Source organism: Oncorhynchus mykiss, chromosome 1 (genome assembly GCF_057628025.1).
Source record: "Oncorhynchus mykiss isolate SJ-2025 chromosome 1, ASM5762802v1, whole genome shotgun sequence".
In the NCBI taxonomy this organism is placed as follows: Eukaryota; Metazoa; Chordata; class Actinopteri; order Salmoniformes; family Salmonidae; genus Oncorhynchus; species Oncorhynchus mykiss.
Genome location: NC_143022.1, coordinates 65,536,290 through 65,561,430, shown reverse-complemented (window position 1 = coordinate 65,561,430; position 25,141 = coordinate 65,536,290). Strand labels below are relative to the sequence as shown.

Sequence of the window (25,141 nt, the reverse complement as noted above, 5' to 3'; positions counted from 1 at the left end):
AGTGCAATGTGTAAGGTCAGAACATCTGCTGTGTCACCCGTGCAACTAGAGGTGACAAAAATCTAGATTGCCTTTATTCCACACACAGAAACGCATACAAGACCCTCCCTCACCCTACCTTTGGCAAATCAGACCATAACGCTATCCTCCTGCTTTCTGCTCACGAGCAAAGACTCAAATCGGAAGTACCACTGACACACTCAATATGAAAGTGGTGTGGATGTTAAGCTACAGGACTGTTTCGCTAGCACAGATTTGAATATGTTCCGCGATTCATCCGACAACATTGAGGAGTTTACCCCATCAGTCACCGGCTTCGTTAATTAGTGCATCGATGACGTCACCCCCACTGTCAAATTGAACTTTTGGGCAACAATGCAAAATGTTATGTTTGGCGTAAAAGCAACACAGCTGAACACACCACCCCCACTGTCAAACATGGTGGTGGCAGCATCCTGGTTTGGGCCTGCTTTTCTTCAGCAGGGACAGGGAAGATGGTTAAAATTGATGGGAAGATGGATGGAGCCAAATACAGGACCATTCTGGAAGAAAACCTGATGGAGTCTGCAAAAGACCTGAGACTGGGACGGAGATTTGTCTTCCAACAAGACAATGATCCAAAACATAAAGCAAAATCTACAATGGAATGGTTCAAAAATAAACATATCCAGGTGTTAGAATGGCCAAGTCAAAGTCCAGACCTGAATCCAATCGAGAATCTGTGGAAAGAACTGAAAACTGCTGTTCACAAATGCTCTCCATCCAACCTCACTGAGCTCGAGCTGTTTTGCAAGGAGGAATGGGAAAAAATTCCAGTCTCTCGATGTGCAAAACTGATAGAGACATACCCCAAGCGACTTACAGCTGTAATCGCAGCAAAAGGTGGCGCTACAAAGTATTAACTTAAGGGGGCTGAATAATTTTGCACGCCCAATTCTTCAGTTTTTGATTTGTTAAAAAAGTTTGAAATATCCAATAAATGTTGTTCCACTTCATGATTGTGTCCCACTTGTTGTTGATTCTTCACAAAAAAATATATCTTTATGTTTGAAGCCTGAAATGTGGCAAAAGGTCGCAAAGTTCAAGGGGGCCGAATACTTTCGCAAGGCACTGTAAATAAAGGTTCAAACAAATAAATTAAAAAGTCCTTGTTGGATGTTTTACATGGCTGGCTAAGTCTGAGATAAAGACTAAAAGAGACACAAATCACTACAGTGGAACATGATACAGTTATACATATTTTATGTCACATGATGTAATGAGATGTACCTAGTATTCCAAGCAGATATGATGATGATGACAAATCTGTTAAATTAGTTAGATATCACCAGTGTATGCCGCGTTCAAGTACTAGTCGGAACTAGGAAACTGTCGAAAATTGCTGAGTTTTCTAGTTCCAACGCTGCAATAATAATCATACATGAGAAGTGGGCCAAGAAGGGTGCAACTGCAGCCCGCCATTTTGGGAGTTCCTGCATGTGGGCATTCCTGCATCTGCATGAACCTCTCTTTATACTTCTATTGGTCCATTTTTTAAGCTATGACTCCAGTACATAGGCGGGAGGCAGGGGGGCTCCAGTACAGCAGATGGCGGTAATGCACCATAACATTGGATGCCAACTGCCGATTAACCTCACAGAAGAAGAGGCGAGACGACAACAGTAGCTACCAATAGCTATTACACACCAGTAGCAAAAATGTGTATAACTATAGCTAGTTAGCACACTGTGTCGCTCCAGCCTCCCACCTGATGTACTAGCGGGAGGCAGGGGGTGACCGGTATACAGTCCTTCGCCCCACCTGTCGGGCACTGTTCTCTCGCAGTTCTGTTAAATACTGACCTGCCAGGCGGGAGTGAAAAAACTCAGATAATACTTTTATTTCCCTTTTGACCCACATTCATAAGGGGGTTTCTGCCTGGGGGGGTTCATGAAAGGGGAGGAGGGCGTTCCTGCAGATTCAGGGATGGCCACCTGCAGGAACGCCCCGAATTATGGTCTGCAGTTGCACACTTGAGTGGGCCAGGTTTCAGGTTATATGCACACAAAGGTGAGGCAATTCTGGTTCTCGCAGTCGGATGACGTGGCTGAAAGTGGCGGAATGTGTAAGCCAACAGCCGGAGTTACATTATTCAACGTTTCTTCATCGCCTTCGACATTGATTGGCGAGTACAAGCCATGTGACATGTACGCGTCAATCACATGCGAATACGATGTGAGCTCGTGAGGCAATTTACGCCATATGCGTCTGAAGAGCATCCTAAAAAACTGCCACTGTCATACAACCAGGAAGAAGGTGGGATAGCCCTAAGAAAGCTAACATCCCAAATCTGTAAACTTTTCCCTAGAAAAGGATGGGGTCTTCCAGGTGGAAGATTGCAGTTGTGGCCTTTTTTTCGTTTGCCGAGTTATTAATGCCGATCGAGGCAGATGAACACGAACACACGGTAAGATAATTTGAGGCCGATTGAAAATGGAAAGCCGTGTGTGTGGTGGTGAAATTAATGCACATTCTGGCTCGTTAGCTATATTAGTAAACCGATTAGCTTATATGTGCGATAAGAGGAATAATGTATGTAGTTAATATTTTAGGTGAAACACTTTAAAGGTTGATAAATAATTAATACAAGAACTAACGTTCGCGAACAAGTTAACGTGGGGGACCACGTAGCATTAGCTAGCTAACGTTTGCTAGCAAAGAAGCTAGCTAGCAAAGAAGCTAGCAAGCAGTAGTTAGCCAGCCAGTGACATCCGTGCATAGTAGTAGGCCTAGCTACATCTGATTGGGGGCAATCATTTGCTTAACCAGTCATCCATAGGATTTGGTTATTTAGTTGCTTGACTTGCTAGTTAGCTAAATATTCCAAAATATCTGCTAGGAAGATGCCCTAGCCAACTAGCTAGTATGTCAGTGCGAAGACTCCATATCCGGTTATTCAGGCCTGTCATTCTATGTAGGACATCCAATGGTCAAGACAAAATCGCTTTCCGTGTTTTCTGGTACAATTGGGAATAACATTATTTTGCACGTCTTGATGTGTGGTTTGATCATGCTTCAACCTGTAGTACCGTAGCCAGCTATTACGTTTGTATCCGCACTTAGTGCTGAAGGAAAATCTGGCTAGGTAACGTTAACTAACTACACAACCAACCAGCTAGCTGCATGCAGACATCCTTAGTTACCAATGCCATGTTGTCAGTGTAAATGTGATCAGGAGAGTTTTTGCATTGATAAAGCACGTTGTTGTATCTGCATTGTGTTCTGCCCATAACTGTCAAGATGAAAACGACTAATGACAGAGCTTGAACTTGATAGCTGTCACTCAGGTTGAAAAGACCTGTATGCATTTCGTTGCTGTTGACTCATGCTTGTATGTCATGTGTTCGTTCATTGGTTTTTGACATGGGTCATTTAAATATTAACTTTGTGTATTTTTGACTAGCATGTTGGCTGAATAGAATACAGAATGGTGCCATCAGACGACAAGCAAAACAAGTATAGCATGTTTGAAATGTGTAATGTCTTTCTTCCCCTTTGTAGTACACAGATAAAGAAGAGGTGGTGTTATGGATGAATACGGTGGGGCCTTACCACAACAGACAAGAAACATACAAATACTTCTCCCTGCCCTTCTGTGTGGGCACCAAAAAGACTATTAGCCACTACCATGAAACGCTAGGAGAGGCTCTGCAGGGAGTCGAGCTGGAGTTCAGTGGCCTAGACATCAAGTTCAAAGGTATCCAAAAAGCTACACCCACAGGCAGCTGTGCCTTTAATAAAGAGTTATATTATTAGTCACTATTTGATCAGCATTGTTTGATTTGGAGTAGTCAATATAATCTTTCCTAGCATGAGGTTAGATCCAAAAGCAGCCTACACTTGCATATCTTCTTGTAGTGTGTTATGCCATACTAATACCAACACTTTATGTTGTTTTGTTCTCACAGATGAGGTCATGCAAACAACGTACTGTGAAATCGAGCTGGACAAAGCCAAACGGGATGCCTTTGTATATGCCATTAAGAATCACTATTGGTACCAAATGTACATTGATGACTTACCCATCTGGGGTGAGTGATCTTGCTACACAGCCTGTTGTGACTTGTCCTGTAATTTAGTTACGAGGATTCAAAGTCATGCTCCAGAGGCAGTTGAAAAGAAAGCATCCAAAGTTCATTCTGAACATTCTACTTTTCTGGGCTTATCTGTTGCCTCTCACACTGGTTGTTATAGAAAGTAGTTTGAACATTACATAAGGTTATGTATGGAAAAGCCTAGTTCACCATGGCTGAGATGGGCCCAGTTCTGTAATGAGGAAGGTCTTAAACATAGAGGTCTTTTACATTGAATGGTGCCTACAAACCACATTTTCCTGAACTTCATTGTATTTGAGTTCACAGCAGATCTTTTCATTGGGCCTATAGTTGTAATGTGAATCAGCCTAGCCTTACTACAGATTTATTATGTTTTCAACTTGGTACAGGTAACCAAGACATCAATCATGGTCAATGACCTGTTTCTAAAGGGAAACCATCATAAATAGATACACTTCAAATTGGTGGATTCTGCTATTTCAGCCTCGCCCGTTGCTGACAGGTGTATAAAATTTAGTACACCGCCATGCAAACTCCACAGACAGACATTGTCAGTAGAATGGCCTTACTGAAGAGCTCTGTGACATTCAACATGGCACCGTTATAGGATGCCACCTTTCCAAAAAGTCAATTGGTCAAATGTCTGCCCTGCTAGAGCTTCCCTGGTCAACTGTAAGTGCTATTATTGTGAAGTAGAAACGTCTCAGCCGCAAAGTGGTAGGCCCAAAAATAGTTTTTGTCTGTCCTCATTTGCAACACTCACTACTAAACTGCCTCTGGAAGCAACGTCAGTGCAATAACTGTTCGTTGGGAGCCTCAAGAAATGGCTTTCCATGGCTGAGCAGCGGCACACAAGCATAAGATCACCATGCACAATGCCAAGCGTCACCTGGATTGGTGTAAAAGCTTGCTGTCATTGGACGTGTTCTCTAGAGTGATGAATCACGCTTCACCATATGGCAGTCCGACGGACAACTCTGGGTTTGAGGTTTATCGAGATTGGTGTGGAATAACTTTTTTTATTTATACATTTTTTACACCCTTTTCCCCCCAATTTTGTGATATCCAATTGGTACTTATGGTCTTGTTTCTTTGCTGCAACTCCCCAACAGACCCCGGAGAGGCAAAGGTCGAGAGTCCTTGACTTGCCAAGCCTCGCTGCTTTTTAACACTGCTCACTTCAGATCTGCGATGTAGTGCCTTAGACCACTGCGCGCCACTCAGGAGGCCCCAGTGTGTAAGAACGTGACTGGCCTGCACGGAGCCCTGACCTCAACCCCATCGAACACCTTTGGGATGAATTGAAATGCCAATTGTGAGCCAGGCAATTTCGCCCAACATCAGTGCCCGACCTCACTAATGTTCTTGTGGCTGAATGGAAGCAAGTCCCTGCAGCGACGTTCCGAGTTGAAAGCCTTCCCAGAAGAGTGGAGGCTGTTATAGTAGCAAAGGCGGTACCAACTCTATATTAACGCCCATGATTTTGGAATGAGCTGTTCAACGAGCAGGTGTCCACATACTTTTGGTCCTGTAGTATACATTGGCTAAACAGCTGCCATTTATATACCGTGCCTTGCAAAGGTATTCAGACTCCTTGTATTTCTTCATTTTTGTGTTACAAAATGAGAATGATTTGTCATTTTTTTTAAACAATTTTCATCTACACACAACACTCCGGAATGTTATTTTTCTTTTCAAAATACTTCAAGCTCTGTCAAGATGTTGGGGATCATGGCTAGATGGCAGTAAGTCTTGCCATGGATTGTTAAGCAGATTTAAGTCAAAACGGTAACATGGCCACTCAGGAACATTCACCGTCTTCTTTATAAGCAGAGCCGGTGTAGATTTGGCCTTGTGTTGTAGGTTATTGTCCTGCTGAAAGATGAATTCTTCACCCAGTCCCTGGCGTAAAGCAGGTCTTCCTCAAGGATTTAGCCTGTGCTTCATCGTATTTACTTTTTATTCTGAAACTCTCCAGTATTTGCCAATGTCAGGCATCCAAATCAAATGTTATTTGTCACATGCTACTTAAAAACAACCAGTGTAGACTAACAGTGAAATGCTTTCTTACGGGCCCTTCCCAACAATGCAGTGAGAAATAATAGAAAAGTTAAACACTTAAAAAAGTTAAACAGTTGGCTGATGTCAACGTTGTGAACAGTGCCCCATTGTGGCGATGAGATTATGGTATGGGCAGGCATAAGCTACGGACAATGAACAAGATTGCATTTTATCGATGGCAATTTGAATGCACAGAGATACCATGACGAGATCCTGAGTCCCATTGTCATGCCATTCATCCGCCACCATCACCTCATGTTTCGGAATGATAATGCACAACCCCATGTTACAAGGATCTGTGCACAATTCCTGGAAGCTGAAAATGTCCCAGTTCTTTCATGGCCTGCATACTCACCAGACTTACTGTACCCTCTAGCGCCTTGGGGTTGGATGTCAAGCGGTTGCCATACCAAGTTGTGATGCAGCCAGGCAAGATGCTCTCAATGGTGCAGCTGTATAACCTTTTGAGGATCTGAGGGCCCATGCTAAAGCTTTTCCACCTCCCAAGAGGCATTGTCATGCCTTCTTCATTCCCATACCATGATGCAGCCACCACTATGCTTGAAAATAAGGTGGGAGTTAGTGGCGTGTTGGATTTTCCCCAAACATAAGACTGCATTTAGGCCAAAAGGTGTATTCCTTTTTGCAGTATTACTTTAGTGCCTTGTTGCATACATGTTTTGGAATATTATTTTTTTATTTTGTATATTTCTTTTCACTCTCATTTAGTTCATTATTGTGGAGTCACTACAATGTTGTTGATCCGTCCTCGGCTCTATCCCGTCACAGCCATTTAACTCTGTAGTTGTTATGAGGACATTGGTGATTTTAAACATCACTGAGCAGTTTCATTCCTGTCCTGCTGCTCAGTTCAGAAGGATGACTATCTTTCATGTGTCTGGGTGGTTTCATACATAATCCACGCTCTCACTGCTCATCCATATATTTTATACTTATATATTCTTATCCAATTCCTTTACTATATTGTGTGTATTAGGTTTTGTTGTGGAATCTGTTAGATATTACCTGTTAGATACTGCTGCACTGTCGGATCTAGAAGCATAAGCATTTCGCTACACTGCTAGCCATGTGTATGTGACCAATAATTTGATTTGTTAGGGGGACCGAGGAAGGGTCATTCAAAAATCATGTCAACCCCTATTATTTCACAGTGAGTCCATGTACCTTAAAATGTGATTTGTTAAGCCAAATTTGACTCTTGAATTTAGGCTTCCTTAAACAAATGGGCTCACTACTTTATTTAACTTACATAATTAAAAAATAAAAATATTTTTTCTTCTAATTTGACAGTTTTGTGTCGATTGGTGATACAAATGACAATGAAATCCATTTTAATCCCACTTTGTAAGGCAATAAATGTTGAACAAACCCAAGGAGTCTGAATACTTTTGCAAAGCACTGTATGTATGTACAAATATATGTATGCACAGGAGGTGGGGGCAGATGGCCCAAGTTTTCATACCCATACGGAATACTATTCTGAGTATGAATAAATATAGACTTTAAGCCCTGGATCTGCTTACTGTGTTCCACACCAGACTTGCCAAGTTGCCAGTGCATTTCTGGTAGTAGTGCACTCATCCCACACCTCTCTCTATTTTCTAGGAATTGTCGGCGAGGCAGATGAAAATGGAGAGGATCATTATCTGTGGACTTACAAGAAATTGGAGATCGGCTTCAATGGCAACCGTATTGTCGATGTCAACCTGACAAGTGAAGGCAAAGTCAAGCTTGTGCCCAACACAAGAATTGCAATGTCGTACTCTGTAAGTATTTGCATTTTCTTGTCAGAGATGGGGAAATGGGACTGGATTTTTCTATTATACACAGGCTTGAATACGTATTTGAAGTGTGATGACATTTCCCACACAGAGCTTTATATTGTTTTACATAAAGTAAGGTCACCCACGTCGCCGTCATCCATACGTGGCTCGTTCGCCAAAGGAACAATTGAGTAAAACATCTTTTTTTTTTACCACAGGTAAAGTGGAAGAAGTCAGATGTGAAGTTTGAAGACAGATTTGACAAGTATCTTGATCCATCTTTTTTCCAGCATAGAGTAAGTTTCTTTTTCTCCGAAAAAATAATGCAATCTTGCACTGAACTGCACAATACAGGAAAAGTGGCCAGCCTGTTTGACCAATTCTCAAGGATGCCATTGTTCTATAATCAAGCGGAAGAATCTAGGGATGGGTTCTGTGTGTGCATTTTTGATATTCCCTGTGGTGTGGTAATGAAACAAATCTATTTTCTCTTCTTTAGATTCACTGGTTTTCCATCTTCAACTCCTTCATGATGGTTATCTTCTTGGTTGGCCTGGTGTCCATGATCCTGATGAGAACGCTAAGAAAAGACTATGCTAGATACAGCAAAGAGGAGGAAATGGATGACATGGTAACGTTTCATGGCCTCGGTAGCATTAATGACAGAATCTTACATTGAACAACATGCACTTACATTTTTTTGCTGTGATAGTTTAGGCTCCAGTGCTTCGTCGAATTTTGGCTAGCTGCATGTCCTTTTTGTCTTTAATGTACCCCTGGCCCTTTCCTGCTTCTCCCTGCTGCAGGACAGGGACCTGGGGGATGAATATGGATGGAAGCAGGTCCATGGAGACGTGTTCCGGCCGTCAAGCCACCCCATGATCTTCTCCTCCCTTATTGGCTCTGGATGCCAGATCTTCTCGGTCTCTTTCATCGTCATCATCGTGGCCATGATTGAGGATCTGTACACTGAGTAAGTGATGGGCGCCACCTGCAGATAGCAACCTAATAGTGTGTTTCTTCACTGCTGTCTAACGTGTGTGTGTGTGTGTGTGTACGCACACTGCGGCTTCGCATTTGTCTCTACAGGAGAGGATCTATGCTGAGCACAGCCATCTTTGTATATGCTGCCACCTCTCCCGTCAATGGCTATTTTGGCGGAAGTTTGTATGCAAAACAAGGAGGTATGTAAGGGCTTTTCTTAAAAATAGAAACTCAGTTCCTACACAGCACAATTCCATTATTACTGCACTCTGCAAGGGCAGTTTTGCCGAGCAGAACATTGTCACCTATGACATTTTCTTAACCTGAACATGTAGCTTGGGTTGTCAAACCATTGTTTGTGATACCTGGTGTAGAATACTGTTTGAAACCTATTGACATGGGTATTGACAAATTAGGCTACATTGTTAGTGTGATTGTGTAAATAACACATGGTGGATTATTGCAATTCACCCATAATGTGCACCCTTATGATAACTGATGATATTTGATCCTATAGGTAGACGGTGGATTAAACAGATGTTTATCGGGGCCTTCCTGATCCCTGCCATGGTGTGTGGGACAGCCTTCTTCATCAACTTCATCGCCATGTACTACCATGCCTCCCGAGCCATCCCCTTTGGCACCATGGTGAGTTTAGAGTGTCGACGCCCACTCCCTCCGCTTAGCCAACACCTGCCTAAACAACGAGCACATTTTTCTCTCATAGAAATTGGCATGCCGATTTATTCCGTCTTCCTATTGGTGTGTAAATCAAATGAACCAAAAGGTTTCTTTTTGGAAATATTGTTTGCTCTCACTATGAAACATTTCTCATGGATTCTACTATTGCATTTTGTTTTCAGGTGGCTGTTTGCTGTATTTGTTTGTTTGTTATCCTGCCACTCAACCTTGTGGGAACCATTCTGGGAAGAAACCTCTCTGGCCAGCCCAACTTCCCTTGTCGAGTCAATGCAGTGCCACGGCCAATCCCTGAGAAGAAATGGTATCTATGACTCTGATCTTTGTTGTACAGCATTACTTAATAATAGCCATGTATGTGTGACATTTTTTTTCATATTTATTGGAGGCCCAAGTGTTTGTTTATTCGGGCCCAAGTGCTGATATGGACTGTGTTTGCTCCTTGTATGTCTCTGATTGTAGACTGATCACATTTTACAGGTTCATGGAGCCAGCTGTCATTGTCTGTCTGGGAGGAATCCTTCCATTTGGTTCTATTTTCATTGAAATGTAAGTCCCGCCTCACTTTAACCTCACTATACTATAAACTAGATACAGGTAACTACCAAAATAAAGGAAATACTTGAGTAAATTAGGGTTCTGGCAGCTCTTATGTTGTGGGGTGCATTTCCCAACCCTTTCATAGCCCCCCTCCCCCAGACATTTCACACCTTTGTTTTAACCCTAAACTAGCACACCTGATTCAAATAGTCAAATGCTTGATGATTAGGTGGCTAATTGAATCAGGTGTGCCACTTTAGGGTTAAAACAAAAATATGAAACATCTGGGGTGGGCACGAGGAGAGTGTTAGGAAACCCTGCCTTAGAGGGCAAGGTAAATGCCAATAAATACACAGAAGCATTTATATTATGATGGAAGTGATCTCTTTCCAGGATGACAATGCCCCCATCCACAGGGCACGAGTAGCCACTGAATAATTTGATGTGCCTGAAAACAATGTAAATCAGGGGTTTCAAACTCATTACACGGAGGGTCTAGATTCTGCTGGTTTTTGTTTTTTCCTTTCAATTAAGCCCTAGACAACCAGAAGAGGGGAGTTCCTAATTAATCATCAACCTTTTAATTAATCAATCAATCAAGTAAAACAAAAACCTGCACTCTCTCGCCCCTCCATGGAATGAGTTTGACATGTGATGTAAACCATATGCTAGGGATCAACTAGATTATTAGAACTAGAATATTTGACTAAAACATAATCATTTCACACCTTGCTTACGTTTTGTAGATGGTCACATATATATCTGTATTATGCGTGGGAATATTTTGGAACAGATTTCCTAAATTAAAATCACCTGGAGCCGATTTGATTTAATTTTTTCAGTCTTTTATGTCCAACAATATTTTTGCGAAGAACTTCGGGGAGCCAAATAAAATCGCCCGCGGACGCCAGTTGGTGAACCCTGCCATATGCCATGGCTGTCTCGGTCACCAGATCTCAACCCAATTGAACACTTATGGGAGATTCTGGAGCGGCGTCTGACTATGAACTTTCCACCACAATTAACAAAACACCCAATTTATATATTTTTTTTGTATAAGAATCGTGGCACATCCCTCCAATAGAGTTCCAGACACTTGTAGAGTCTATGTTTAGGCACGTTGAAGCTGTTTTGGTGGCCCAACATCCCTATTTAGACACTTTATGGTGGTGTCCTTTGTTTTGGCAAATCGTTAATTCACCATATAAAACCTGTGCATGGCTGGAAGTGGAAATGCATTGTTTGCTTCTTATTTTCCAGGTACTTCATCTTCACTTCATTTTGGGCCTATAAGATCTACTACGTATATGGGTTCATGATGCTGGTCCTGGTTATCCTCTGCATTGTCACCGTGTGTGTCACAATTGTCTGCACTTACTTCCTCCTCAATGCTGAGGACTACAGATGGTGAGTTAAAGACCATCTGTAGTAATTAATTACATGAATCATTAATTCATTAAATGGATTAATTCCATTAATTAAATGGAGGGACCTTGTGTGTGTGTGTGGGCCTTATACACCACTTGGTGTGATTAGGCATAAGTATAATTGCATGTCTAGCTTAAGAACTATAACACAGCTGAATACAGTATATTGTGTTCAGGAAAATCCTGAAACACACCATCCTCAGGCTGGCTATGGTATTTGTGCTTTTTAATTTACGTTCTCCATGTTTTTTTCTCCTCTCAGGCAATGGACAAGCTTTCTCTCTGCTGCATCCACTGCAGTTTATGTTTACATGTACTCCTTTTACTACTATTTCTTCAAAACAAAGTGAGTTCCAATATTATTTTTATTATATAAAATGCATATTGTACACAGCTGAAATAAATAATCTGTTGACTGTAGAAAACAAGACTGTGTTGCCCTAAAGCATTCTGTCAGAGGGATGGGCGCTAGTACTCAATTCAAATACTCAATGTACAAATGAAACCGTTCAACAGGTGAAATGTATAATCACTGACAGAATTTCACTCATAAGATGTGTTTGTTTGGACTATTTCAGGTGCAGTGAACATTTTTATTGAAATCATAAGTATATTTGCACAATGAGCACTTTTTGTCTTTCAAATACATTGTTAGTTGTTTGGTTAGCTAGCTAGCTAATTTTAGCCATATTAGCATTTACATGAAATCAGTCAAAACACCTGCAAACAAGACATGGTATCAAAAACTAGATGAAACTAGCTAAAAACAAGTCACTTACGATTCCCCACATGGCAGTTTCTTGTCATTGTTGGTAGTTATCTGGCCATCCAGAATCACAACTTCTCACAGACTTCACTGCCCCATTGAAGCGTGTGACGCGTGTGAATAGTTTTCGTGACTTTGTCAGCTAACCCATCTGAGGTTGGAATAATACTGTGAAATTGTGAAAATTTGTCTGGGAGTGGTACCTATCAATTTTTGCTTGAGAAATTACTCTTTGCTAAGAATCTTTGTTTCCTTTTATTGAAAACAATTACAATAAGATACTTGTTACCCTGAAATGATTTGATATTGAGCTCAAAACGGCTGCATTTGGACCCTATTTTAAGTTTTGTTTTCAGTTTATGTGTAATTGGATAGTATGCAGCAAACCTTTTGCTCTCAGCCTCATTTCACACTAACGTGCGAGTACTCCAATATTTTCATGAAAGTGCCTCAACATAGACATTTATTATTTTCAAAATTCCCATCCCTACATACAGTACTGTATGTGTATGAAAGATGTTTCAGCAGTGTCTTCCTGTGTATTACCTCCGCTGACAATTGTTTTGTCCCATCTGTTTCAGGATGTATGGTCTGTTCCAGACGTCCTTTTACTTTGGCTACATGGCAGTGTTTAGTTCTTCTCTGGGAATTATGTGTGGTGAGTTCCACTTCACCCTTCACAGCATCTGATTTGTTTGATCCAAGTATTGGAATTCGTATGATATTACAGTTTAGGCTTTGGAGGTTATTCCGTAAACACAATCTTTTAAATGTAGCTCAGACAGTGGCAAACATACATGGTTATTGATGCAATGACACATTACAACAATATATTTTTGTAGGAGCTGTTGGGTATGTGGGAACAAGTGCCTTCGTGAGGAAGATCTACACAAATGTGAAAATTGACTAGGACAGATGCAAGCAAGGGATCCACAGATAAGCTGACGCTTTCCCCAACATACTTTTTTTCTTTTCTTTTTTTTTCGCGGTATCTCACTTTGTACAAATGTAGTTCTTTTTCTGAATGAATTTGAATGTTGCAAAACAAAGATTGTACAAGAGCAAAACTGCGGAAAAAGAAAATCCTAACCGGTTCTGTTTTTATCAATTGCATTCAACCAACGTTCTGAAGCAGATGCTGTTCAAAACGTAACATGGCTTCCCCTTTTCCAATCCAGTCCCACCCACCACCAGAGAACATAAAGATCTTTATTATGGAATAGTCTAGCTCTCTTCAGTGAAGAGGCCATATTGAAAGCCTTTGTTCTATTGTATTAGAATATTGGAGAGTTGGGTTTGCGTCCATGCTCTGACTTGATTCTATTTTGTATTATTGTCACTCAGAATTCCCTTATTATTATATTCTGACTTCCACATTCATTTTTACTAGCTACACTAGACACTTAACATATACTGGATGTTATACTAACTTATCAGAGTTAGTCAAAATATGGGAATGGTTCTATCTAATTTCCAAATACAGTAGTTTAAAATCAACCAACCAACCAAGATAAATATTTTAGATCTGCTGAAGTTTGCTGTACAGATGAAAAAAAAAAAAAAAACATTTTGCGAAAGGAACAAGTGAATAACTGTTGGTTTTGAAGTACAGTATAAATGACAGATTGTTTTAAATGGATGTTTGATGTGATTCAATTTCCCGCTTATGTTTTCTTAATGTTTGGGTTTGAATGAAGTCTACTTGTAAAGATAATATATGGATAGGGGGAAAAGTGTATATAACCTTAATAATGTAACTTTAGATGTAGATCTCAAATGTATTTTGGTTGTACAGATTTACTACAGGGTTTTTTTGGGGGCTTTTTTTAAATCATTCGGTTATAAACAAAAATATATATTGTTTTTTTTTCTGTTTTGGTGCTTGGGATGGGGTGGCGCTGTTATCTTGCCTGAAATTGCATGAAGTTTCCATCGAAACATATGCTTATCAAATTCCATTTTGTTTGGCCATTCGTTATCTACATTTCCTTCACTTTCCCTGGTTGTGGACATCTCATGTAGCAGTCTCAAATTCAAAGAAGTGTGTGCTGGCTGCTTGCCAAAGAGTGAGATGACAGAAAACGGACTGTTTATTTGGTTAGATGTATGCTTTAAACGGCTCTCCATTCTTTGGTCAGCCATGTCCCTCACGTTTTATCTTTGGTTTTCATAACCTGAAACATTGTGAATGTCAGATGAAATGAGGCAATTGTGCTAGTTTCCACCGAAGTGACATTTATGTACACTTAACTAGATGTGTTCATAGCTACATACAGTGCTGCAGTGTTTTAAAACCTTTTCGTTGTTGCTGTAAAATACAGTATGTACCTTAAATGTATGAGAAGTGGCAATACCTTTCTCATTTCCAATACTGAAGTTGATTTTTTGGCACCTCATGTTGTGTACTATATGTCTAAAGACATTTTAAACCTGCATATTAACTTGCTGTAAAAAATGAACAAAATAAACATCTTTATGTACAGGGGTTATACAGGCATGGTTTGTAAATGGTTACATTGTCTGGCTTATACATTTCGTAACTGATTCCTTTCTTTTTTTCAACTATCCAAGACCAGAAGCAATATTCTTTGGACACTGTTTTGGGAAAATACAATCTGTGTATGATCACACTTTTGAATTGGTAGAATAAAACTGGTGTGATGGCTGCTTTTCCCCTTCCTTATTTTGACACTGTCAGACCTCATTCTCTTTACAATATTCATGTACATGCTCTCTTCAATTTTAGAACCATTAAAATAATGCAAACATGTAGGCTCAATACAAGCAATGTGATGAAAGGGAAACTTTATTACATTAAGTTCATGAAGCTAGCTAACAGGATGAAATATTTCAACTCTGACAAGTCTTTTTCTGATTGCTTTGAACACAAATGCACCTTTTTTTTAATCTAAACCTAATGGAAAATATTTGGTATATCTATTCAGTGTTTTCTTTTCAGTTGTGGATACTTTATTGAATATTAAGCTGTGAAGTGCAAGTCCTCTAGTCGTTGACCTTCTCAAAGTACTCCTTTGAACCTTCGGGAGTTGGCTTGATCTGAAAAAGAAGAACTGATGAGACCAAGACTTTGCTACACATTTTTTGGTGTTTGTATTTATTTCAGATGTCTGAGGGCCTGGTGGGGTAGTGAAAGGGGGTGTGAAGGGGAGTGGCCTCACCGTAGGAGAGTCAGGGGTCCAGCTAGCAGGGCACACTTCACCGTGAGTCTCCACAAACTGGAAGGCCCTCACCAGACGCAGGGTCTCGTCCACACAGCGGCCCACTGGCAGGTCGTTGACGCTCATGTGTTTCACCACCCCATTTGGATCAATGATAAACAGTCCCCTAATGAACAATGGACAACTACTTAATGTCAGGTTAGAAATCCATGATATACAGTGTCTAAAATTCTATGTTCATTTACGCGAGGCAGTTTGTCTGAATATGTATTTAAAGTTGGAAATTTACATACACTTAGGTTGGGGTTATTAAAACTTTTTTTCAATCACTCCACAAATTTCTCATGTTGGTTAGGACATCTACTTTGTGCATGACAAGTAATTTTTCCAACAATTGTTTACAGACTATTTCACTTATTCACTGTATCACAATTCCAGTGGGCCAGAAGTTTACATACACTAAGTTGACTGCCTTTAAACAGCTTGGGAAATACCTTATTTACAGACGTATTCAGACCCTTTGCTATGAGACTTCAAAATTGAGTTCAGGTGCATCCTGTTTCCATTGATCATCCTTGAGATGTTTCTACAACTTGATTGGAGTCCACCTGTTGTAAATTCAATTAATGGGACATGATTTTGAAAAGGCACACCTGTCTATATATGGTCCCCAAGAACACAGTGGCCTCCATCATTCTTAAATGGAATAAGTTTAGAACCACCAAGACTTCCTAGAGCAATCGGGGGAGAAGGGCCTTGGTCAGGGAGGTGACCAAGAACCCAATGGTCACTCTGACAGAGTTCCTCTGGAGATGGGAGAACCTTCCAGAAGGACAACCATCTCTGCAGCCAGATGAAGGCACATGACAACCCATTTGGAGTTTGACAAAAAGGCACCTAAAAGGACTCAGACCATGAGAAACAAGATTCTCTGGTCTGATGAAACCAAAATTGAATTATTTGGCCTGAATGCCAAGTGTCATGTCTGGAGGAAACCTGGCACCATCCCTACGGTGAAGTGTGGTGGTGGCATCATGCTGTGGGGATGTTTTTCAGCAGCAGGGACTGCAAGACTAGTCAGGATCGAGGGAAAGATGAATGGAGCAAAGTACAGAGAGATCCTTAATTTAAACAAGCTCCAGGGCACTCAGGACATCAGACTGGGGCGAAGGTTCACCTTTCAACATGTCAACGAACCTAAGCACACAGCCAAGGCAAAGCAGGAGTGGCTTCGGGACAAGTCTCTGAATGTCCTTGAGTAGCCCGAACTTGAACCTGATAGAACATCTCTGTTAAACCTGAAAATAGCTGTGCAGCGACGCTCCCCATTCAACCTGACAGAGCTTGAGGATCTGCAGAGAATGGGAGAAAATCCCCAAATACAGGTGTGCAAAGCTTGTAGCGTCATACCCAAGAAGACTTGAGTCTGTAATCGCTGCCAAAGGTGCTTCAACTAAGTACTGAGTAAAGGGTCTGAATACTTTTGTTGTAATAAAGTTGCAAAAATTTTGAAAAAACTGTCTTTGCTTTGTCATTATCGGGTATTGTGTGTCGTAGATCGATGAGGGGGGAAAAAAGCTATTTAATCCATTTTAGATTAAGGCTGTGTAACGTAACAAGATGTGAAAAAATTGACAGGGTCAGAATGCTTTCCGAATGCACTGTATATTGGGAACAGGGTGCCGTTTGGGACGCACCCATAGTTACTGTACCTCAGTGCAATGCCAGGGCCCTCCAGAAGTACACCATAGTCTCTGGACACCTGTTTGTTGAGGTCTGCCAGCAGGGGGATGTGGATTTCACCCAAACCTCCAGCCTGAGAATAAGACGCCATGACAAATGATTAGCATGTAGCCACACAACTGCTGTTTGTGTCTATGGAACACTGTCTGTATAATAATACTATATGGGATTTAAAGCACCTTTAAAAAAACAAAAACAAGGACACTGTAGAGCAAAGAGTGTAAAAAAAAACTAAAAATAGGGATAAAACAACTCAAATTGAAATAAAAGCTACTTAGCTTAAGCTAGGGCTGAGTAAGGGGGCAAGCTAAGTTGAGGGGAAAGCCAGACAGAACAGGTGGGTTCTGAAGCTGGTTTTGAAAGTGGTGATGAGTGGCAGAGTTTCAGAGTTTGAGGGCAGTGGAGCTGAATGCCCAGTCCCCCATGGTATTGTCTTTGGGATGGTATGTAGTCCAGAGTCAGAGGAGCAGAGACAGTGGGAGGGAGTGTGCGTGTAGAGGAGGTCAGAAAGTTATGGAGGGCCTTGTAGGTGAGCAGTAGGATCTATTGGTACAGTGCCTGTCTAATAGTACAATTTCAGCCTATTTTGGTGGGATGGAGTTTTGGCCTGCCTCCGGCAGTAAATTTGTTAATAGACAAGAGAGTTCCAAACCTCTCTGCCAACAACAGCTATTTTTCAGTTTCCCCCTCCCCACCCAGACAGTCCTAGCAAAATTCTTGCTTGAGAAATTGCTCTTTGCTAAGAAGCTCTTTTGGTTTATTTTTGATCATTTTAATTGAAAACAATCACAGTACTTAATTGTTAACAAGAAATGACTTGATATTGAGATTGAAATAGCTGCATTGGACCTTTAAGTTCAAAGACACACCAGAATGGCTTTACAAGAGGTGTCGAGTGTTCCTGAGTTGTCCAGTCTCCGATTTGACTTCAATTTGCTTGAAAATCAGAGACAAGGTTTGAATATTGCTGTGCATTAATGATTCCCAATCAAATTTACAGAACTTGTGCAAATTTGACAAAAACAATGGATAAATGTTGCCCTAAGTGTTGTGCAAACGTATTCCTTTTTAGATTGAATTTTAAGGCAGCAAAGCAAAAATGTGAAGACTATGCAAGGGTTGTGTTGACTTTCACTAGCGGCTGAATGTATATAGAATACTGGTAAGTCTATGTACACCCACTGTACCTTGCGTGGGGTGTTTATCCATGCCAGGTGGGCGAAGTGAGAGTCCACTGACACGCCCACCACTTCACAGTTGATGTCATGGAACTCGCTGGCCTTGTCACTGAACGAGATGATCTCTGTCGGGCAAACAAATGTGCTGTAAGGAGACAAAGAAATGTTTAAAAAACATATATAGAATGTCACATCCACAATCTATTGCTTAGGTATCTGTAGTGCAAAGGGAATAGGCCGCTAAATCATTCCTTAAATTGTGAAGATGAATAAAGTCACAGATTGTGTACACCACATGCAGCTAATCAAAGCAATCCATTTGTGTCTTTCCAGAGGAATAGAGGTACTCACAAATCGAGTGGGTAGAAGAAAAGAACCAGGTATTTGCCCTTAAAGTCATCTAGGCCCATCTCCTTAAACTCGCCATTGTGGACAGCTGTAGCTTTAAAATGTGGTGCATGTTGAGTGACAGCTGGAGCCCACTTGGCAGGACCTATTGGGAGAAAGATATTGTGATATAATGAATAACGTTGATTCTATATTTACATCACAATGACAAGAAGTGCATCTATCGCTCACTTTGATCAACTTCATTCCCTGTCCCGAAGGTCTACAGTCAATACCTACTGGTGGATAAACAGGCCTTCTGCAGTGCAGGATGGGTGAGAATTCTTGAGGCCTTGCTCACTGAAGTTCCATGTGGCAAAGCTGCTTTCAGTCCTCCAGATGCAACTATTACCTTGATGTGAGCAGTGTTCATTTCATCAACAAAAATGGATTCACTTATCCGTCAAACATGTATTTTTATGTGGCAATTGATGAGACTGACTAAATAAACCCAGAAAAAAAAAAATCTATAACTGAACTAAAATGATTTTCATTTCAGTTGACTAAAACGAGATTAAATTATCTCTGTGACTAAAATCGGACTACTAAATGGACTGGACATGAGCTTTTGGAGAGATTGAGAGCTTCTTTGTAATTAGTAATAAGGTGACTCTTGTTTCCCCGTAGCTAACCAGTCACCAGCCTTCTAGTTAGATACCCTTTGCCTGGTTAAGAAACACATGTCTCTTTACAAAATTAAAAACAATAGCAGCACTGAGTTTAATAGTAAAACAACAGTAAGGCTACGTATATATTTCTCTCTCACTTGAGAGATAAAGGGCCACTCTAAAATGTGCAGTTTTGTCACACAACACAATGCCACAGATGTCTCAAGTTGAGGGAGCATGCGATGGCATGCGGACTGGAGAAATGTCCACCAGAGCTGTTGCCAGAAAATGTCATGTTAATCTCTCTAACATAAGCCGCCTTCAACATTGTTTTCGGACACGCAGACCACGTGTATGGCATCGTGTGGACGAGTGGATAACATTCCACAATCAACTGCCTGATCAACGCTATGCAAGGAATAAGTCGCTATGCATGAGGCAAATGGTAGACACACCAGATACGGACTGCTTTTTTGAGCCACACCCATACTTTTTAAAAAATGTTTTAAAGATGCAACCAATAGATGCATGCATATCTGTATTCTCAGTCATGTGAAATACATAGATTAGGGCCTAATTAATTAATTTCAATTGACTGATTTCTTTATTTTAACTGTAACTCAGTAAAATCTTTGAAATTGTCGCATTTTATATTTTTGTTCAATATAACTTTGCCATGCTCAAAGGGATAGAAAACCCCCCTTGTCTTTGTGGTTGAATATGTGTTTAAAATTCACTGCTCGGCTGAGGGACCTTACAGATAATTGTATGTGTGGGGTACAGAGATTAGGCAGTCATTTACACATCATGTTAAACACTATTATTGCACACAGAGTCCATGCAAATTATGATGTGACTTGTTAAGCAAATGTTTACTCCCGAACTTATTAAGTCTTGCCATGACAAAGTGGTTGAATACTTATTGACTTAAGACATTTCAGATTCATTTTTATTCATTTGTACAAATTTAATAAACCTAATTCCACATTGACAGAGTAGCCTAGTGGTTAGAGTGTTGGACTAGTAACCAGAAGGTTGAAAGTTCAAACCCCTGAGCTGACAAGGTACAAATCTGTCGTTCTGCCCCTGAACAAGGCAGTTAACCCACTAGGCCGTCATTGAAAATAAGAATTTGTTCTTAACTGACTTGCCTGGTAAAATAAATTGACATTATGGCGTATTTAATCCATTTTAAATTCAGGCACACAACAATGGCACACAACAAAATGTGGAAAAAGTGAAGGGGTGTGAATACTTTCTGAAGGCACTGTATGTTTACTATAGGTTAATGAGGCAATACGAATGTGATGTGAAAATGTGACAAATATTAAAGGGAATTCAGATGACTAAAATGACCCACTGTTTGTGATTTTGAAAATACCTAGACTAAAATCATTATTCAAATGACAAAAATGGCCCTAAGACTTAATGATATATTGGTCAAATCGACTAAGACTAGACTAAATAACATTTGTTTTAAAAGAGTGCCAAAATGAACACTGACGTTAAAGAGGGCAAAAGAGACACATTGCACATCGTGACAACTGTTATTGGTGCTGAAGAGCATTAGACACTTAGTATAACAAATAACTGTATATTTAGATTTTTTACTTAATTTGGCATTAGCTGCTAAGCCTTTGAGCAGAGGGATTTGTTCTGAAGACGGTCACGCAGTTACAGTGACGTAGCCGTCAATATCTAAGATGAGACTCATTGCAACTCCTCTTAAAATTGGCATTGCCAATTTATATAGCCCCAACGAAATGATAAATTGCCATTATACCGTTTGCATTTCAATGCAGCACACTACTACTGGTAACATAAACATATATTCCTAAATGAACTCACAGAGGTCTTTAGTAGTCTCCCAATGGTGGCTGCCATCTTGTATTATGACGTTATTTTAGGGCGTCATACAAATCTTTTGCGCAGGTAGGCTGCGTAATGGCACTTAATTTATGTAGCTAGGTAAAACACACTTGCAATCCCTTGTAAAATTGGCTTTTTGAATATAAATATATAAATAAACATATTGCAGATCAAACCACAGCACACTATTTGTATGCTGTGGTTTGTTTGCCAGTTTCTGCAAATGTCTTGATTTTCTTGATCACGCTTGGCAATCTGCGCAGCGCTCAGCTCGCAGGCTCTCGTGAACATGGCAAACACACCTCTGCCATGTGAGCTTCTTCTTCTTTTATTGGGTTTAACGGTGGTTGGCATTCAATAAATGTTGCATTATGGCCACCTACTAGACTGGAATACAATTCCCTTATATTTTGCTTTAAAAAAAATATTTTAAAAATAATTAAATCAACAAATAATACACAAATACACTACCATCTAACCCTTCACTCACTAAAAAGCCACTACCCTACTCCACTATTTATATCTATTTAGTTATATTTCAGGCCAACAGCCTGAAAAGACGGGACACCCCCACTCAACACACCCTGTAACTCTTATGACGTCAAGTTTATTACACCCAAATACCTATGCAGCTGCCACCACAACCAAAATGTTCTGCGACTTACATTCTATCCATGCAGTACAGTTGATAATCATTGCTATAAAATGCAAACAATACAATCTTAGTGAAGCATATAGCACCTGTTGGCCTATAGTGTAGTGGTTAGAACTAGGCGTTGGGCCTAGTAACTGAAATGTTGCTGGATCGAATCCCTGAGCTACAAGGTAAAAAATATGTTGTTCTGGCCATGAGCAAGGCAGTTAACCCATTGTTCCCTGGGTGCTGAAGATGTGTATGTTGATTAAGGCAGCCCCCCGCACCACTCTGATTCAGAGGGGTTGGGTTAAATGTTGAAGACACATTTCAGTTGAAGCCATTCAGTTGTACAACTGACTAGGTATCCCTCTGTACTGGTACAGATCTATTACTCACACCACTCCCATTGGGATCCCTTGACCCATCTTTCTTCACTGCCACAGCATTTGACAACTTCTGCGCTACTCTAACCATGGAAACCTCAACCTGCCTCTCTCACACTGGACATTTCTGATCCCCAACCCCATGGGCACCACTACAATTAACACATACCACTACTTTCAAAAATTCTACACATTCCTTTGTCTCGTGCCCTTCTGCACAATTCTCACACCTAGGGACCACACTGCTGCTGTAACCGATGTGAAATGGCTAGCTAGTTAGCGGTGGTAAAACTAATAGCGTTTCAATGGTGACTTCACTCACTCTGAGGCCTTCACTTCACTTCACTTCATTTCACTTTAAATAAGACAAGAGGCGTGCAATGATGCGGTTATGGTACCGATATTCCAGAGGAGTTTCAACTGGGATATAAAACACATAACTACCCCTGGACAAATGAACTCAATTGCATATTTAAAGTGGTAATCAGTGAGTCGTCCATGACCCCAGGCGCACCCCGCTTCTTGTGTTGTTTATATATACACTATGTATGGTTGTGAGAGAGTGGGAGAGCGCAAAGATGCATGAGAGAGCGCTTGGGCATGAGGGAGCTACTGTAGAATGTAAACAGCAGGGTAGTCAGCTGCTAGCTAGTTGTAGATAAACAGGTCTGGTAGCAGGGACAACGTTTTTAAGAAATGTTCTACTGAACAAGCGTCATCATCATTAGTATCAGATCTGGATTAACTCGACCCGAAAAGAGAAGTGAGAAAAAGAGGTCAGTGTGGGGTTTCGTTACAAATTAAATATCAAAAGAGGTGCTTCCTGGGGGTCGCAGACGACTCACTAATTCCAGCTTTAAGGAGTTAAGATGCAATGTGAACAGGATAAAACGCAAGTTACCAAGAACAATGGTCAACTGATAAATGGCTAAAACAGAAACTCAGAATATAACCAGATCAAAAACACCTTTGATCCAGAATCTTGTGTCACTTGTCACCTGACAAGAAATAAAAGATGTGTGTGTCAGCCCAGACATAATACACACCCCTAGAGGCAGGTAGAGCCCCATGAACACAGGGATGGGAAGGTTAGAGGAGCTTAAAGAGGCCAACAATATCTTTTAATAGAGCTATGGCTGACAGGTGGTCCGGGTAAGATGTAGCAGCATAGGTGGCTCAATGGATCTAGCTGTGTGAAGACCTCTATAGATTTCATCTGAATTAACTGATTTGTTTGCAAGTTGTGATGTCACTTTTTGCGAAGAGCCTTTTAGGAGGAGCTGCTTGGCAACTTGAATGGGGTGATCATGTGATGACGGCGGGCCTTTAAGGAGTACTCTTAATGTACTCTCTTAATGTACTCTCCAAAGTAAGGCCATGTTTACAGAGTAAAGTAAACCTATGAAAATGGTCTGGCACTGTAGGCCCTCTATACAGCATTATTTTAATGCTAATTTCATCTAATTCCTTCCCTATGCCAGCCAGCCATAGAGCTTAAGCTGTCCGTGTGTATGTTCCTGTCATCAGGTTGTGTGTGTGTGTGTGTGTGTGGCCTGGTACATGGAGAAAGTGCTGCATCAGTTTTTGGGTTGGGACTGTGAGGCAGGCAGGGAGGTCTCCCCCTAGTTGCTTGATAGTGGAGGCTTCAGAGGGGTCTTTAGAGAGGTCCAGCAGCAAGGGTCTTGGTCCATCAGGGCCTTTACTGTTAATCTAGAGATGTATTCCAACAGATAACTCAGAAGAAATATTATTGTTGCTATGAGGGGAAAATAATTCTCTAGTGCAAAAACTAAATTAAACCGCTTCTTTCAAATTCTGTCATTGTAATGTACTTGGTGTAAAAGGGTTTATAAGTACACTACCGTTCAAAAGTTTGGGGTCACTCAGAAATGTCCTTGTTTTTGAAAGAAAATTACTTTTTTTTATTCCATTAAAATAACATCAAATTGATCAGAAATACAGTGTAGACATTGTTAATGTTGTAAATAACTATTGTAGCTGGAAACGGCTGATTTTTTTATGGAATATCTACATAGGCGTACAGAGGCCCATTATCAGCAACCATCACTCTTGTGTTCCAATGGCACGTTGTGTTCGCTAATCCAAGTTTATCATTTTAAAAGGCTAATTGATCATTAGAAAACCCTTTTTCAATTATGTTAGCACAGCTGAAAACAGTTGTTCTGATTAAAGAAGCAATAAAACCAGCCTTCTTTAGACTAGTTGAGTATCTGAAGCATCAGCATTTGTTGGTTCGATTATAGGCTCAAAATGGCCAGAAACAAAGACCTTTCTTCTGAAACTCGTCAGTCTATTCTTGTTCTGAGAAATTAAGGATATTCCATGTGAGAAATTGCCAAGAAACTGAAGATCTCATACAATGCTGTGTACTACTCCCTTCACAGAACAATGGAAACTGGCTCTAACAAGAATAGAAAGAGGAGTGTGAGGCCCCGGTGCACAACTGAGCAAGAGGACAAGTATATTAGAGTGTCTAGTTTGAGAAACAGACACCTCACAAGTCCTCAACTGGCAGCTTCATTAAATAGTACCCGCAAAACATCAGTCTCAACGTAAACAGTGAGGAGGCGACTCCGGCAGTTCCTCTGTCCACTGTCTGTGTCCTTTTGCACATCTTAATATTTTATTTTTATTGGCCAGTCTGAGATATGTCATTTTCTTTGCAACTCTGCCTAGAAGCCCATCTAGGGGGGAGGGAAACCCAACTCTAGGGGGGAGGGAAAGAATGAGGAATGTGGAGGTTTAGTGTACCTTGTACCATGAAATTATAAAAAGACAACT

At 40.7% G+C, this 25,141-nt stretch overlaps 2 protein-coding genes across 2 annotated transcripts; one reads left to right on the top strand and one right to left on the bottom strand.

Annotated features, from left to right (window-relative positions):
• Positions 1-2,305: 2,305 nt before the first annotated feature.
• On the top strand, positions 2,306-14,840 carry LOC110526503 (transmembrane 9 superfamily member 3). The gene is made up of 15 exons (XM_021607529.3): positions 2,306-2,446; positions 3,541-3,736; positions 3,948-4,070; positions 7,782-7,942; positions 8,158-8,235; positions 8,439-8,570; positions 8,746-8,912; positions 9,029-9,123; positions 9,441-9,571; positions 9,787-9,926; positions 10,103-10,171; positions 11,423-11,569; positions 11,852-11,935; positions 12,937-13,013; positions 13,198-14,840. Exons 1-15 carry the CDS (start codon positions 2,354-2,356, stop codon positions 13,263-13,265), a joined length of 1,761 nt encoding a protein of 586 aa, XP_021463204.1. The 5' UTR covers positions 2,306-2,353; the 3' UTR covers positions 13,266-14,840.
• A 303-nt stretch (positions 14,841-15,143) lies between these two features.
• LOC110526511 (thioredoxin-dependent peroxide reductase, mitochondrial) lies at positions 15,144-21,624 on the bottom strand. Its single transcript, XM_021607542.3, has 7 exons — positions 21,299-21,624; positions 19,083-19,194; positions 18,807-18,948; positions 18,465-18,600; positions 17,247-17,350; positions 15,535-15,700; positions 15,144-15,412 (listed from the first exon to the last, which is right to left on the bottom strand). The coding sequence occupies exons 1-7, from the start codon at positions 21,332-21,334 to the stop codon at positions 15,359-15,361; spliced, it is 750 nt and encodes a 249-aa protein (XP_021463217.1). The 5' UTR covers positions 21,335-21,624; the 3' UTR covers positions 15,144-15,358.
• Positions 21,625-25,141: the final 3,517 nt, after the last annotated feature.